Raw genomic sequence first — 18639 nt, 5'->3', positions numbered from 1 at the left:
TCACTTTCCGATGTTCATCCGTCGACGGCCAATTAAAAAAATGAGCCACTTGCACTATGAATCGGTGTCTTTATATACCAAGAGCGCGGACCTCGAAGAGAGCACCCTAGCAACAATTAACGCGTCTCATAACAACCAAGGATAAAAGACTGATTTTATATGTATTTTCGTTAACGCATTGTTCAAACGGGTAATTTATTATGGATAACAGTTCAACGATAAATTACAAATATTGTCTTATGCCTAAACTGCATTTTTGTCACAATTTTCTTAAAATGAAAATCTTATTAATGTTATACTTTTCTGGAACTGCGATATTTTTTCTTATGAAAACATTTACGATAAAAGTTGCACATTGCATTTCAAGAAACCTCGGCATTTTTTCATGAAAGGGTCATGATAAATAACAAAAAAAGAAAAGATGGGGTATTATGATTGCCGAAGTAACAACTATTTAACATAGGCCAAAATAACGATATTTTAGCAATTATAGGTCAATGAAAGACAGTAAACAATAAGCAAGATCTTCAACTATGAGCATAACCCATACCATGTACAGTCAGCAATCAATCTGCTTTATGATACTATATTGAATAATTATAATGGACAGCATTGGCGATATGCCTTTGAAACCTAGATATCAACACGATAGTGATATAATAAGAATTATTAAGACATCCTAGTAAAATTAAGTAGAGAAAGCCTAAATCTATGAACAGATAATTTGTTATATCGTCGTTCTAAGTAATGCCCCAGTTCCTGCATTCGTATGTCGATAGATCATTACAACACTAAATATAGCCATGACTGAGACTACTACAAATCCAACAACCTGAAAAATATAAAGTAGAAAATTCATATACATTGTAGATACATGTCTAAAATCTATAATAAGAACATTGACGAAATTAATCCGATGTAACCTCAAGTATAGATGAACAACACAAACAACTCTAAAGGAGTTTCCCTATCTTTAAAGCTGCAACCTAGATTTCGTAATTCATAAGTTATTTTTTATTCTACCATATAGTTACCGCCTTCAACAAATTGAAGACTATGCCACAGGAGGAAACTTAACACAAGACATAGATTGATTTATATATACAATTGTAAAAATAATAGGACAAATGAAAAATGCTCTGTATAATTGTAATAAGTTTGATGTAATAGTTGAGTTAATATTGGTGCTTTGAAATTGAAGATTTGAAAGAGTCTACTGAAGTCAAATTTACAATGTTATCCGGTAGTTTGTTCCAGTCGGTATTAGTCCTTGGAAAATAGGATTTTTTTCTGTACTGTGTTTTGCAGGATATAATTTAGAAGCTGTTAGAATTAGAATGTCTTGTTTGTCTTTTTTGTGGGATTAATTTATTATTTTTAGGTATTGCAACCTTTTTGTGTTCAATTTTATAAGGCATTACCAATTTTGAGTCTTTTCTTCTGTCAGAGAGGCTGCGCTATTCAAAGTGTTGTAACATGTTACCAACGATTGAGGTGTTTCTGTATTTGTTGGTAACAAAACTCGCAGCCCTCAATTCAAACATGTTTGTACTATTCAAAATTATAAGTAAATTATGTGTTCTACAAGGATAACCAGTATTTCACCTTTAAAAGAGACGCGAACGATACCAAAGAGACATTCAACCTGATACCATAATTATTAACATATACTAGTATGCTAAATAGTATTAGATTTACATCTATGCGGAGACACTTTTTTGTTTTAAATATGACATTATGTGCTATTTTCTAGTATGTGTTTTTTTACTAGCCCCATTCTTCTTCTTCCTTGTACGGGAAAGACTCCGGTGCCGAAGTGTGGAATATCCAGGAACCGTGATGTACATGCAAATGGAGGTAGAAAATTGTGTTATAACAAAATAAAATATTTGCCACAGTTCAATTACAATTTAAAATAACACTAATTGTAGCTAAATTTTAAACATATTCACATTATGTACAGTGGCTTGAATACAATAATTAATTAGCAAGACAGAATCCTGCAAATGTTAAAGCGGACATACCACCATTGTAGGATTCTAGGGAGGGTGACATGCAAATTGCTTCTGGGAGATTGTTCCGGACAGCAATAGTGCTTGGGAAAAAATTGACTTAAAAAAGTCTTTATTTGTATTAATATGCCTAAATTTATGTTTTCCTCATGTACGCCTGTCAGATTGAGTCAGGACGTTATTAGTGACTTCGACTAACCCCCCATTAATCTTATCAATCAAAACAAGTTTAGCTTTTGTTCTACGAGATTGCAAGTTTCCCCATTTTAGTTTGTTTAACATACCAGTGACAGCTCCTGGTGATCTATCATTATATTCATTAAACACATATCTTGCTGCCTTGCGTTGTATCTGCTCAAGTTTATTGATTTGGTTTTGTTTGTATGGATCCCAATCTAGTGAGGGGTACTCGACAGTCGGACGCACAAGTGATGTGTACGTATGTTTTTTAACCTTACGTGTACAGTTTTTCATGTTTCTTTTAGAAAGCCTAGTGTTTTATTAGCCTTTTAAGTTATATCATTAATATTGGGCCCCCAGTCAAGATCATTGCTTATTGTAACTCCTAGATACTTACTGTCTTTGACAGATTCAAGTACATGATTATGTAATTTATATTGAAATAAGTAAGGTTTTTTTTTTATTCTTTTTGAATATTTATGACATAGCTCTTTTCATGATTAAATTTCATTCGCCATTCAGATTCCCATTTTTCAAGGTTTGATAGATCTTTTTGGAGTGCTTGAGACTCATTTATATTATTAGATATTTTATAAAGTAAACAGTCGTCAGCAAAAAGACGAACCTTACAGGAGACATGCTCAGGTATGTCATTTATGAATAACACAAATAAAGTTGGGCCTAATACTGTGCCCTGAGGAACACCAGAGTCAACAGCTAAATGGAAGATTGCATACCGTTAAGTAGGACTTGCTGTTGCCTGTTTGACAAAAAATCTTTTATCCAAAGTAAATTATTTTTGCGTATACTATAGTAATTAAGTTTTGTTGTTAATCTTTCATGGGGGACCTTATTGAAAGCTTTAGAAAAAAGAATTGGATCAATCTGATGACCATTTGCCAAATATTTGGCTATGTCCTGTATTCTGAAAACAAGTTGTGCTTCACAGAAACGTTTACTCCTAAAGCCATGTTGGCAATTTTTCTAATATTGCTTGTTAAGACGTGTTATAATACCTTACAGCAAATAGCCGTTATTTAGTTAAGAGACTATACAAATTATATTACTTTAAAAGTTTTGTAAAAAATTCACAACCAGCACTATTTCCCTCCATTGTACATAATGGAAAAAGTGTAAATATATATATCTAACTCAAAATTTCACAAATTTACTTAATTTTTTAAATTTTTAAATTTTTAAAATTTTTTTTTTTAAATATGACGAATTTAAACCACTACACATGCAATAGCAAGTTCCAGGTTCTCTCTCAGTATCTGTAGTTGAGTTTCCTAAGATTTTCTAGGAGCTGCACATTTTTGACTTCCATTCACACGCACCTGCGCACACAGTCTGGTGGTGTTACATCTTACAAATTTAATCCAAATTCCGCACAAGGCGAGCCGGTGCTAGGGACCGTCTAACCCTTGCAGTGAGGTGAGAGTTTTTTTTTTAGTTCCGCGTTGCAGGCATCATTGTGACTTTGAAATGATCAATAAAAGCGCTGTTCATTTACTTATTGTGTTTTTTATTTGCTGTGCATGAACTGATTTTGTGTCATGGATGGATACCCTTTATTCCATGTTTTTCTATTAAAAGTTACCTGTAAAATGAATTTGTATTTCAACCACTGTTCTAAAATCAAAATCCTATACAACGCAACGGTACATGGTATATAGGCTTCTGTATGTTTCGATTCTTGACACCTGTAAACATATTTAGTAAAATGAACACACACATATATATGGTATTAATTATAACGTCTTCTAAACATATCTTTTTTTTGTCTGTGGATTAAGTACATCACAAAAAAACCTAATAAGTTTATATATATATTAGTAAATGTATGTAGTGTGACGTTTCTTTATTGTTGTGCATGAATTGCGTTCTTCATTTACCTATCTAGCTTCTATTTGAATGTCGTAATAAAGTTTTTTGTGGACACGTACTCTTGCAGTAAGTTTTCCAGTTTGTCGCCAAGATGGTAAAAAACAAAGAACGCTATTTATTTAGAACAATAACGTAACATTATACTACCCCGTGATAAAAGGTACTTAGTTACATATCTTGATAAGTCCCGTGAAGGATGAAAAAGTTTTAACGCTGCAAGAATTTTATTATCTACCTACCTGATTTTTGTGTTTTATTGATAAATATATATGCTGTGTACAAACAGTTATGTTTTTTTGGGTACAAATTGTCAGTGTTTATTAAAACTGCTTAACACAAGCGAATGATGCAAGCACACAGTCTTCGCATATTTCTGTCATATTTCCATGACTACAAGATACCTTTTAATATTGAGCATTGATACTAATAAACATTATAAGAACACATTATTGTATATAGCTATATATGATTTTCGTATAAGGAGAACACATAAAAATAGAATTTAAACCATCAAGGTGTCATTATTTCCAGTTTGAAGACCAGGAGAATAGCACTCAATATATACATGGTATATGTTAGGTTGAAGTATATAAGTTTGAATTTTAAAACATTATACTGATTCAGATAAACTTAAATGTTTAATCACCTGGTGCAAAACGGTATGTGTCAAAAAACGTATCATTTGTATAAAAACCCTGTACCAATTAAAATTTGTACAAACTTACATCTTGTACACAACATATACATACGGCTTGGAAATACTATGGAAGAGAAGGTAAATACTGAGATATCCTTGTACAGTTACATAAACCTGCCGATGGTGGAATTTAAATCTTTATCATCATCTGATAAAAAAAAGCTAGCTCCGAAAAAACCCCAGGAGCTATCAACAACTTAGATTACTTATATAAGATGTACACTTATCAACAATATAAATTATGATTAATGTGGAAATGAATTTTTTTTCAACAAGTTAGAACTGCCGAGTTCAAATGGTACACAAATAGTCCCGTCAGTCTAGCATATATTGACCCTAACCTGAAAGTAATTGCAACAGAAGATTTTTAAGTTTTAATCAATCTTTAGCATTATACCCCAAATATACACAGAAAAAAGTCCCACAAAATCTAACTTGAGGAAGACTAAAAAAAATCACCATTTAAAATTCCAATGGAGATTTGTATTGGAAAGGGAGATAACTCTTGCAAAAAGGCAGAAATATCAATAAAAATTGATACAAAATTATAACTTGACCGCTTATATTCATCAGAATGTATTGATTCTTGATTTTTTAGCGGTCTTTACAGTGTAACAAACAACACTAAAGGTGTGTTCATATATTTTATTAAGCTATAATCTAGATTTCGTACTTTATTAGTTGACCATTTATTGAATTTTTCAATATGTCAAGGTAAAGAATCTCAAATTTAATAAAAACAATTATGAATGTATTCTTCTTTTTGTGGTTTAAAGTTTCTTTAGATAAGTAAGTTGCTGAAATAATATAACATACAGATATAAACATTTCCAAATGTTCACATTATTTTTTCAAAATGGTTACAAAGCTTCAAATTTGCAATTTCTTTAATGAAAAATGCATGAAAAAAATAAAACTACCCATAACACTTCGGTTTTGTACATTTCATGAGCAGAAGATTATATAATTCAGTCAAATACAAACTTATAACCTAATCAAAGTATCACACTTTGAATAAATTTCAAGAAAACAACCAAAAACTGACCAAAAAAGACTTATTTTTGTAAGAGTTATCTCTCCTTCCAATGTTAATTTCCATAGGAAATAAAAAATGCTGATTTTGAGTTTTCCTCAAGTTAGATTTCATGGGACTTTTTTCTGTGTATATAAAGGGCATAATGCTATAGATTAGAACTAAAACATTTTTTGTTGCAATTAGTTTGAGGTTAAATCTTAGTTTGACTGGACTAAAAGTAATACAAATCAGATGTAAAATCTCGTCACTTAAACAAGGCTTTCATTTGGTACCCCTTACGAACATTTTTTTGTTTACACATAAGTTACCATATCGCTCGAAACAAAACAAAACAAAACACATTAGTTTGCGGGATTTGGAGGGAAATAACAGATATAACAACAATTAAAAAGCATGAAAAGTAAAATCACAAAAAACTGAACTTAGAGGAAAGTCTAATCGGAAAGTCCATAATCACATTGCAAAATCAAATAACAAAACACATCAAAAACGAATGGACCAGAACTGTCATATTCCTGACTTGGTACAGGCATTTTCAAATGTAGAAAATGGTGGATTAAACCTGATTTTATAGCGCTAACCCTCTCACTTTGAAGACAGTCTCATCAAATTTCGTTATATTTACAATGATGCGTGAACTAAACAGACATAATAAAAAAAAGTCAAAATATGGGTACAGTAGTAATCACTGTGCTACAATTTTAAAAGGAACAATTTAACATAACACAAAAACATCTATCTACAAACACATTCATTGATTTGCGTGTCTGACGTCAGAAATTTTTATACGTCACATATATTTGTCGTTCAATGTATATACAAACAATTTTACATAGGCAATGTTAGCATACAGGGTTAAAAGATCAAAAACATGTAAGAATTAGTTAAAGAAATAAAAGTTTAAGCAAATTAGATGTCACTACATGACAAAGAGTTGAATATTTAAAATTATATGATAGCTTCTTATGCAGCTTGAGCATTTTTAAGTATGGTATTTTTAATTAAAATCGTAACTGAATAAAAGGTTCTTAACCCTATATTTTACTCATAATTGTCCCATACGTAAGGCACCGACCATTCATTTTTTTTGGTTGTTACTAGGTTATTTTTTTTCTCCCGAGACAAAAATACATAGATATATTTTGTTAAGTCTAATAATTCAGGATTAATTACAAAAAAGAAGATGTGGTATAATTACCAATTAAACATCTCTTCACAAATGACCAAATTGACACAAAAAATAGTTATATATATATATCACCGTACGGTCTTCAATAATGAGCAAAGCCAATATCACATAGTCAGCTATTAAAGGCCCCGAAATGACAAATGTAAAACAATTCAAATGACAAAACTAACGGCCCAATTAATGCACAAAAAATTAACGAAAAACAAATAAGTAACACAGCAACCAACGACAACCACTCATCTGTATTACAGGCTCCTGACTTGGGACAGCCACATACACACATAATATAGCGGGATGAAACAAGTTAGCGAGATCCCAACCGCCCTAACCTGGGACAGTGATTTAACAGGAGAACACAAACACGAACTATAAAAAAAAACAGTTGAGAAAGGCTTAATTCATCAGACGAATACTAATGGAAAGACATCATAAACAGTCTGAGAAAAACATGACATTGTGCAATGCCAAAGAACTAGGTATCGACAGATTGTAGATCCCTTAAATTGCATATGTATATAACAATAGTATTTAGTCTGCTTTTAAATTACCGATAAAACAATCAATATTATTAATACCAATAATAATTCACAGATCTAATCACAGTGTTGATTTGGTAACCTTTATAATAAGTTTATTTAAAGGATCGATATTTTAGAAGGATCGTTTCTAAATTTCCGGGCACGGTAAACAACATTGAGGATGTGCCTTCCCGTTTGAAATAAGTTTTTTTACAGGTAAAACCAAACTTCAAAACCAAATATTTATGTCTATGGAAGCACTTTGTAAAGGTTTTAAGTCATTTATGGCAACGAAATTCCTGACTTAATAATTTACCAGTAATACAAAGATAACGTTAATAAAATCGAAAACATCACAATAAAAACGGGCACAGCGAATAAGTTGTGAAGTATAAACACCGTAAGAACAACACTAGCCCTAAAAAAAAGAAATTTAACAATAGGAACCAAAAATCGTACCTTTTTTCTCTCGATAATATTAGTTTTGAGTTTCCCGTGTAAAACTTAAAGATCTAAATACAGGAAAGGACAGTTATTTTCGTTTTCCTTTGATTCATTTAAATTAACTGCATGTGAGTGCCATCAAATGAGTGCAATTAGGAATATTTACAATCTGTCGATAAACTTTGTTGCCGAAACGTACATAAATATTATCGAGGAGAAAAAATTGACAACTTCAATCAGCTCATCACACCTCAAGTAAGTATATATAGCATATGTACCTTTCTTATTCGTGAAGAAGGCTTTAAATGAGTTGCAGCAAATATATTTGTATTCAGATTTACTAAACGACCATTTAATTATATATAAAAAAAAAATTGATAAGATTGTGTAGGTGTTAAGAGTGGAAAACTCTGTCAACAGAACCAAAAAGACCGCAAAAGCACGTAATTTATCTAAAACATCCAAAGAATGTTTACACTCCAAAAATATTTAATTACACTACTTTCCTATATTTTATTTAAAAAAATGTATGATAAGTTCTTTGATAGGGAACCAAAAATCGTACCTTTTTTCTCTCGATAATATTAGTTTTGAGTTTCCCGTGTAAAACTTAAATATCTAAATACAGGAAAGGACAGTTATTATCGTTTCTTTTGATTCATTTAAATTAACTGCATGTGAGTGCCATCAAATGAGTGCAATTAGTGCCCATAGGAATATTTACAATCTGTCGATAAACTTTGTTGCCGAAACGTACATAAATATTATGGAGGAGAAAAAATTGACAACTTCTATCAGCTCATCACACCTCAAGTAAGTATATATAGCATATGTACCTTTCTTATTAGTGAAGAAGGCTTTAAATGAGTTGCAGCAAATATATTTGTATTCAGATTTACTAAACGACCATTTAATTATATATAAAAAAAATTGATAAGATTGTGTGGGTGTAAAGAGTGGAAAACTCTGTCAACAGAACCAAAAAGACCACAAAAGCACGTAATTTATCTAAAACATCCAAAGAATGTTTACACTCCAAAAATATTTAATTACACTACTTTCCTATATTTTATTTAAAAAATGTATGATAAGTTCTTTGATCCTAAATATTGTGCTACAGATGAAATCTAACTGACATATGTCTCCCAAGTGAGAAACTCTGCTTCCTTTAGTTTATAAATATAATGGCCCGAACATCTCTGAAATGTTGCAGTAAATGTTATTGCTGCAAATTATCAATACCTCTGGTGACTAACTTTTGTCTCCGAGTTTTGTATCAGTCTTGTAGCCAGCACTAATTTACTGTCATGAAAATATGGATATTGTTTTATTAACATTCACTTCTATCAAAAATTTTGAATTGAGGGATATATCTCTTTCGTACATACTTCTGTTTCTTTGTGCGGTTTTAACTTTTACTATTGGTCCTGTTTGGTTTTATTGTTTTTTTAGCGTTTTGATTTTTAAATATTTTAGCCTCGATCATCCTTGCAGGGACATTTGTTTTATGTCCATGGTGTAATGATGACGTATGAATATGTTTAAATAAACGGAACTACAAACAAATGTGATGCAAGTGGGAATTTTAGCCTGCCTAAACTCAGTTTGAAAGATTAAATATCTAACGATGGTTCTTTAAAATTTTTAGAACTAGCAAACCTTATCATTAACATTTAATTCCTAAATCAATAGGCAGCGTATTTTCAATCAAAATTAACCAAACAATGGTAACTCATGTTATCCTTTGGAAATAGATATACATCGTTTCATTGATATTTAGACATACACCAGTCCTTCCCTTTTTTTTTATTTTATCCTTCTAAGTTAATAAAAAAAATCACCAATGTTACTCAAACTTCTATCCGTATCTTCTATGGTATCTTTCGTCCTTTTTTCTATCCGTTATTATTTGTTTTGGACCTCGTAACGTACAGACAAAGTAACGACTTTCTCGAATATTTGTTTTTCTGTCAACATAATAAGCATTCATACAAAATATGAAAGTAAGCCCTTCTATAAGTTATTCAAATATCTAATTTAAAATATTCTAGTATAAGAGACCAGAAAGAAAATTAGAAAAATCAAATATACCTTGTATAAAGTGACTTTAGCAGCCGGTTTCTTTCTATTCTGTCCTTAAGAGGTATTTTTAGTTTTATCCAAAAGTCGTCTGTAAGCTTTGAGTCTTCTTCAATCATAAAACCAAGGTTAAAGAGAGCCTGTAAAGATACAATCATTTATGTTATAATCATTTGAAACGAGTTTATGGTGATGATAATGTTTATGAAACGTTTGAATCAATACATCAGGCGAGGTTTTGTAAATAGACTATGAAATAACAGGTAAATAAACTCATCATAGATACCAGGGGCCGTATGCATAAAACATCTTAACTTAAGTAGTCCTTAAATTTAGATTTCTCTAAGAATTTCCTTAGTTAAGTAAAATTCTTAAGTGGTATGCATAAACTTACTTAAGTCTTCACTTAACTAAGAAATACTTAAATCGGAACCTTTCTCTATTTACCGTATGATATATACTAGCTCATCACATGTACTCATCCGTGTAAAAGTTTGTTATGATTATTTAAATTTATTGATCAATGCATGCTTTTATTTTAAAGAGCTGGGATTAAATTGATATTGGTATGTAAAACAATTCAATAGAACGTAACATGATAGTTGATAGTATAATGATGAACAATTGCCCCATATAAGACAACGTTTAAGGTTGATGTTTTGACGGATGAGCATAGGAAGAAAAATATTTCGGTAATCCAAGACTTTCCTCTACTTAATCTTAAACCATCTTTTAATGGGTGTTATATTTTCTAGATACAACAATATGTTTAAACTCTAACAAAACATGATCAAGGTTTCAGTGGCGTAGCACAAGACTAAGGGTAACATTGTAAGCAAATCATTTTACAAAACAAATCATGTTACAAAACACTTTTTTCAATAAAATGTTTACTAATAGTTCAGCTTATTATGCGTTGACATCTCCCTTTCCAGACCCCTTACTTACATTTACTTATGGTTTTAAAAATCTATTTTGATGTGAAATTAACATTTGTTTCACTTATTTTGATACGAGTAATGTATCATAAATACCTCATATGATCTTATATAAACTTCGATTTCCATGGGGTGTAGCAGTGGGGAAGATTGCCGCAACAGTGATTCCATAAACAATCAACTATTGTTTCAACAAAATGGAGGTACAAGTCCACCCTCTCTCCCCTTTATGAAAGAAATCCACCTCTTGGTATGTCTTAAAACTTTTAGATTTTGTCCCTGTAAGTGAATACAAGTTTAGGGTATGCCCTACATCTTTTAAATAAAATTAAATTGAAAATTCAAATGATCCCCCCCCCCAAAAAAACCCGTACAGAGTAAACAAAAGAAAAATAGAACCATGAATTACATGAGTATAAAAACTGAGTATACTTTTCGGTATACACACGAGAAATGGGAAATCGTAAACTACCCACTGTTATCTCTTGATTTTTTTATTATACGTGATTTGAAGAAAATTACGATGGTCGTTAATATTTAGCAATAAATAAACGAATAATTAGTATTTTATTACTGATATAGTTATTAATCAATTTAATTGTAGGTTACCTATTAATGTTCTGCAAAAAACGCATACTTTCGATTGATTTCTAACTATTATTGAAAATTTAAGGAAGCTCTATTGGTACCTTAGACGTAAGTGTTATCTTAGACGTTTCCTTAGTATAAGGAGTTTTATGCATATCACTTAAGTTTTGTGGGCGTGACTTAAAAAAAACTAAGATTTTACTTAGGAAATACTTAGTTTAAGAATTTTTATGCATACCACTTAGATAAAAAGTGTTTACTAAGGAAAATCTTAACTTTAGTAGCTTTATGCATACGGGCCCAGGATTTAAATTTTGTACTTACGCCAGACGTGCGTTTCGTCTACAAAAGACTCATCAGTGACGCTCGAATCCCAAAGAGTTACAAAGGCCAAATAAAGTACGAAGTTGAAGAGTATTGAGGACCAAAATTCCTAAAAGTTTGGCTTAATACAGCTACGGTAATCTATTCCTGAGGTAGAAAAGCGTTTGTATTTCAAAAATTCAAAGTAAATGATTGTGTGTATTATTATTTATATTTCTGAATCGGATAAAACTAACTTTTCCTAGTTTATTTACTTCTCTTAATCACGGTGTTTCATCTGCATTTCTGCTTTGTGATTATACAAACCTTCCATGTGGTACGAAATGGTAAACATACAAATCTTTCATAAGGTACGAAATGGCATATATATGAATCTTCCATGATGTGCGAAATGGTGTACATATAAGTCTTCTATAAGTTACGAAATGGCGATGAATATAACTCCGTGAAACATAATAAGATGTTGGTCAGCATGAGAAAAAAAAAAACATAATCACAATGCTTCTAAGATTTGGGATCCTTCGTTAGGAAAATTGGAAAAAAATATTTTTATAATCGGATAGAAAAAATAGAGATTAAACTGTAAAATAAGAATTATAAGGAGATAGATATGATGTGGTATAAGTGCCAATTTGTGAAAAGTAAGCCACTATAGGTCAAAGTACGCCCTTCAACACAGAGCCTTGGTTTACACACAGTAATATATCAAATGGTAAAATTTAAACACATTAATCTAATGTAAAACAACCGTCATATACCTCATGGTACATGCATTTCCTCATGCAGAAAATGGTGGATTAAATCTGCAGATATTCTTCGTTTTTCAATTATTTTTCATTTTTCATTTATTTGTACTTTGTTTCTTAAGTATCGATGTTATACATAGATAATACATAATAAATGTACATCGTTTTTGAGAGTCGAAATTTCACCGCATAGAACACCACAACTCTTCAGTAAAGTTATCAAAATTTCATTTTTGAGAAGTGTTAGCACCACATTATGTATTACACTGAAGAAACTTTTCCGTTATTTATTTCAAAAGAACACACTTTAAAAAATATATACTTTTATGCATGTACATGTACTCCCAAAATCAATATGTTTTGCTATTTTTTTTTTTGCCTTATGAAAAACAAGGCGATCCGATTTAAATACTAATCTAAGTTCAAGAGTAGCAATTTGACGATGAAAATGGAATTCTTTATTATAGCAGAATGAAAATAGTAATATTGGCATAAATCTGTTTCTCAAATAATTAAAACTTGCATCTCTTTACCGGGTATTTTTTTTTAAAAAGAAGAAGCTCATCATGCATCCGGAACAAATCAATAGAACCGTATGGTATATAATCTTTTTATATTTACTTCTAGGCTATTTCTCCATTCCTTAATTTAGAATACTTTTTAAAGCTGACTATGATCGAGGTATTATTTTTCGTACGCTTGCCGCACGGTGACATTTAGTTGTCAACTTCTTTGTCATTCGGTCCCTGGTGTAGAGTTGTCTCTTTGGCAATTATATCAATTCTTGATTTTACATTACAGGCGATTTTGAATTACAAACTATTAGATAAAGGTAGAATTATTGACAAACACCTATTCTCGATTTAACTAATGTTAAGACATAAAATATAACACCTCGAACTACATATTACATTACGACGAAAAAAAATAAACAACAAATTGCTGGCATTTGGCTAAATTCTATAGGAAATCATTTCTATAAAAATCATACAAGGAACATCGCTAATAGTAGTTTTATCTTATACTGACACTTAATATGTTAGTATTTATGAATATGGTTTTGTTCCATCGTTTAATATATGATTTGGTGCTAACAATTAACAAAAAGAGAAATATTGATACTTTTACTTACCTTGATAGTTTTTGCTCCGCTTCAAAACCGAACCCTGTGTCAAACATAGCCATCACCCAGCATTTAGAGTTCTACACGGTGAATTTACTGATGAATTATGACAAGTAAAGAACTGTGGTCATGTTTGATTAGCATAAATGAGTTATAGACATGTTCACCATAAGCCGATACCGAAACAAAAAATAGTAGGCCGGCAAATGGTGAATGTTTATAATGTTTAACTATCTCCACCCTTTTATTAGAGTTTAAATACACTAGATGGAGTATTTCTTCAATTCAACAACTTACATGAATCTTATAAAAAAAAAAGCAAAGAATATTCAAAGAGAATTTAATACACTAATACAAGTAATAGACATTTTAAGGTGTATATTAACCATGAATGAAGTTTCTTCGAAAAGAAAGAACTAACTACCTGGCAAAATATACTTTTAATGGTTTTCATTTTTTTTTATGTTTCCCTTCATTTGAACAAATGGCTTTGATGTCAGCAAAACTTTAGTTCACAAAGCTATCATGAAATTTTGCATAATCTTCATCAAACTTTCAGATCAATGGTAAAATGGAATTCAGTTGAAGAATAGGAATCTATAACGGGTTATTGACCAGAATTGGAAGAAGCATTTGGATCTTATGATGGCAGCTCCCATAGAATAAATCGTCCAAGCGGAAACCAGGCATTGTTTTATAGTGAACATCGTCATATACATTGTATTCATACGCAAGTCTTATAAGTAAGGGGTCGTCTCAAAAATAAAAATTGAAAATAATACTATGCATCACTAAGAGATTGAATGCTTGAAATTTGTTTGATTGATAATGATATATCTTTCCAACAGAGTAAAATGGCATGGGTTTTTAAAACTAGAAGGAAAAAACAAAGAACAACTTACAGTACGGTGAGAAAAAAAAACAGAAGAAAAAAACAGATAAAAAAAAAACAAACAAAAGAAACAGCGATCTCTGATCGACTAAAAAGAAATCAAATTAGAAGGCAAAGCATAATTTCCAAAAAAGGCCGTACACAGTATCAACATTTTCAGGACTTGGTTCAGGCGCACAAAAAATGAGACGGGGTTTTACTAATCTAATTAGATAAAAAAAACTCCCTTATGCACGGTCATAGACGAAATTTAAAAAGAATCATTATTACGTAAAAAACAGAATTAAAAGATTATAAAACCGGCAAAGATTTGTCACGGAAAAAAGAAACAATTGCTGACCTATTGACAACAAAATAAAATATAGCAATGACAGTGTAACATATAAAATCAACGACACTTGATCAACGCGGACCCCATTAAACTCTATTGCTAAGCAATTCCCGCTTCTTGCAAAAAACTCGGAGGTAATTTTCGAGAACTGAAGCTCTACGATAAAAAGGACAACGTCTGTTGTTTTTTCGGAACACGGGCAATCATATTGGTTAATCAGTTCGTGAGGACGACCATATAATTAAATGAGGGAAAAATGTCATTGGACTCCCAACCCCTGCTTAGCACTATCCAAAAAGAATTTACAATGACAATTTTAAGCTCTATAGTAACTAGTACGCTGAATTATAAATTCCACACGTAGGTATGTACTGCTTAAATGTTGATACATCCCCCTTATTCGAGAAGGAAATACACCACCTTTAACAAGGTATCTTGATTTTTCCCTTCGACCTTTGAAATCAATATGTTTTTACCCCTCCCAAAATGGAATATGTACATCGGGTAAGGTTCAGATCATTTACAAAAGTCTCGACCGTGTTTACAAGTGTGATAACAGACCAACGAACAGTCCAGTAATAATATTTCAGAAATTCTCAGAAATTTTCAGAAAATCTTTCACAGATACACATTTATTCTTATTGGCATACGGCATAATTATAAAGTTGAAGAGAAAGATGATAAGGATGCGGAATGATTGCATAATCAATTCAACGTGAAATTTCGTGTAATACATGTAATAAGAATATTGTATGATAGACAAATATTTTTATTTACTTTTTATATTATTTATATCTTCTGTGGATATATATAACCGCCAAACCGAATTTATGTATCGTTATGATAATCAGACGTTTTTTTGTCTTTGAGACAACCCATCCATTTTACCTGCAAACTGTAGGTGTCATTAATCGGTTTCGAGAGTTGTTGAAAAAGGTTTATTAGACATAAGAAAGATATAAGATAAATCAAATCTGGTGTCTTATGTCATAACAATGACGCAATGACTTACAAATTGATGGATGCGATCGGTCTACACGAGATACTACCTTTTCCTCGGGATGGTTACCTACTTGGCAATACCATATATTCATATGAACATCCTATTTCAACACTATAAACTGAAAGGCAGCTACGCAATCAGAATGCACTAATCCGCAAGCAATGAAAAGATTCGTGCAAGAAGAGTCCATAAGACGAATAAAAAATTTATAAAATACTAGGTTCCATATATAGACATAGTCGGAACGATATTGCACCTATTGTAGAACTATGTGAATCTCTTTCCCTACAACGAAACCTGCTTCATGATAAATATTCATATAGACATAGTCGGAACGATATTGCACCTATTGTAGAACTATGGGAATCTCTTTCCCTACAACGAAACCTGCTTCATGATTAATATTCACCATAAATCAATTGTATCAAAATCTTAAATTATATATTACTTGCATTAGTATATTTAATAATGGTTTAATTTAACTTTGATTTTGATAGATTCACGTGAATTGATATACTGAAGTTATACTCCATCTAGTGTATTCAAATTTTTAACAATATAATGGAGTAAAAGAGTTGAGTTGAGTTGAGTGTTCTAAGCATTAACTATTTACCTCTCTACTATTTTTGGTTTCAGTATCGGCTTATGGTGAACATGTCTAATATGAGCAAATGTGTCATTTTATCGGTACGAGTTCATATGTTACTAAATAATATACCCGGAGGAGGATGTATTTCTTGACTTTCGTTCTTTCGTCTATCAGTCCTAAAGAGTTAGGGTAATATTTTTCTCTTTTTAAGCTTTTTATATATGTTCAAAGCTTATTAAGTTACTGCCTTCCGAATTTTCTAACGGGGTATCATAGAAATTGTTTATTATTGTATACGAAAGAGAAGTCTTATTCAAGATTTGATGTTAGACTAGATTTTACTCAAATTCTCATAATTAATTTTTAACCATGTAAACATTTTCCAAATTGATATGTATGTTAACAAACACTAGAGAGTTTGTCATAATGTATTTACAACTTCCGAGGTCTAAGGTCGGTCGTTTTGTCTGTCTATTTGTTATTTTCAGCGGGGCACACAGAGATGGCTTCCATCTCAATGACGTCTAGTTATCCGCCGGTTGTGTTCTAAACTACAGGATAAATGAAGAAGACAGAAGCTTTAGATTGGTGAATTTTTAAATTGGCTAATCGTAATTAACTATTGAGTTTGCTTTCTTATTGGTTATATTTTGTATTCTTATAAAAAAGTTACCATAATTTGTTTTCCATTTTAATGACATTTTTGCTTAACTCACATGTGGGTCACCTTTAAGAGCAGCCTGTGTATAATACTCTGCTGCTTTTTCTATGTTTTGTTTCTTTCCACAGCCATACCAGTAGAAATCTCCCATTTTAATTAAAGCTGTAGATTAGAATATTGAATATTATTCTTATAAGCAACATGATAACATAATTAATTACCAATTAGTTTTTTTGATAAATAAATAAATTTTGTTGCACAGAACAATATCACTTTCATTTCATCAGTTTAACTAAAACATCGTATTTGCATTATGAATTCAGAAGTTCATGAAATATTAAAATATCATCAAAGGGATATATTGATGTCCAGAAAGGTCAGCTTCATATGTTCATATAAAGTATTTAACTTATCAGGTATATAGTGTTCTTAAATCTTCATTTTATCCTATGAACCAGTAAAGAAAAGCATACTAACTGATACGGCATTATAATAAATTTTGAACTTAGAAAGCTATCAGTACAAAAATTGTATGATCAAGAGTCCTGAACATTAATGTTAATTGAAATAACCGAATATTCATATTTTTTTAAACTGAAAGACTGCGTTTGCAATCCATTGTTAAAACTGGTTATTTCTTAACGTCCAATTCAATCTTATATAAGTCATAAAACGTTTGTTCTAATTCTCATATCAGACTATTTTTTTTACCTTGAAAGCCAGTGATAAACATTATTTGTGGTGACGTTTTAGCTCCCCTGGCCTGAAAAGCCAAGTGAGCTTTTCTCATCACTTGGCGTCCGTCGGCCGTTAACTTTTACGAAAATCTTCTCTTCTGAAACTACTCGGTCAAATTTAACCAAACTTGGCAACAATCAATATTAAGGTCTCTATATAATAAAAAGTCCCACATGGCCGCCGTTGCTTAAAAAGAACATAGAGGCAAAATGCAGTTTTTGGCTTATATCTCTTAAACTATAGTCTTTAGAGCAAATCTGACATAGTGTAAAACTGTTATCAGATTGAAATCTATCAACCCTGCATTTGTCAGACGAATCAGACAACCTGTTGTTGGATTTCTGCCCTTGATTTGGTAATTTTTAGGAAATTTTGCAGTTTTTGGTTATTATCTTGAATATTATAATAGAAAGAAATAAACTGTAACCAGCAATAATGTTCACCAAAGTCAGATCTACAAAGTATCCAAACAAGACCAAAATTGTCAATTGATCCCTTAAGAAGTAATTGCCCTTTATAGCCAATATTTAACAATTTTTCGTAACTTTAATCTTTTACAAAAAGCATCTCTTCTGAAACGTCTAAGATAAATTTAACCAAAATATGCCACACTAATCATAGGAATATCTAGTTTTAAAAATATGTCTGATGACCCAGTCTGCTA

The 18639-nt window shown here is 31.2% G+C and overlaps 1 protein-coding gene across 2 annotated transcripts in view; it reads right to left on the bottom strand.

The window, feature by feature from the left end:
• Nucleotides 1-572: 572 nt before the first annotated feature.
• LOC143079727 (protein sel-1 homolog 3-like) overlaps nt 573-18639 on the bottom strand; it is a 108180-nt gene continuing 90113 nt past the window's right edge. For both annotated transcript variants that reach the window (XM_076255271.1, XM_076255273.1), the window contains 4 exons: nt 17293-17399; nt 10055-10182; nt 3793-3895; nt 573-832 (listed from right to left, as the gene is read on the bottom strand). In XM_076255271.1, the coding sequence (XP_076111386.1) occupies nt 728-832; nt 3793-3895; nt 10055-10182; nt 17293-17399 (443 nt within the window). In that variant the 3' untranslated portion in view covers nt 573-727. The remainder of the gene's footprint in view (nt 833-3792; nt 3896-10054; nt 10183-17292; nt 17400-18639) is intronic.

Source organism: Mytilus galloprovincialis, chromosome 6, assembly GCF_965363235.1.
Source record: "Mytilus galloprovincialis chromosome 6, xbMytGall1.hap1.1, whole genome shotgun sequence".
Taxonomy (NCBI): Eukaryota; Metazoa; Mollusca; class Bivalvia; order Mytilida; family Mytilidae; genus Mytilus; species Mytilus galloprovincialis.
Note: the sequence above shows the minus strand (reverse complement) of the source record. Positions and strands in the feature narration are given on the sequence as shown.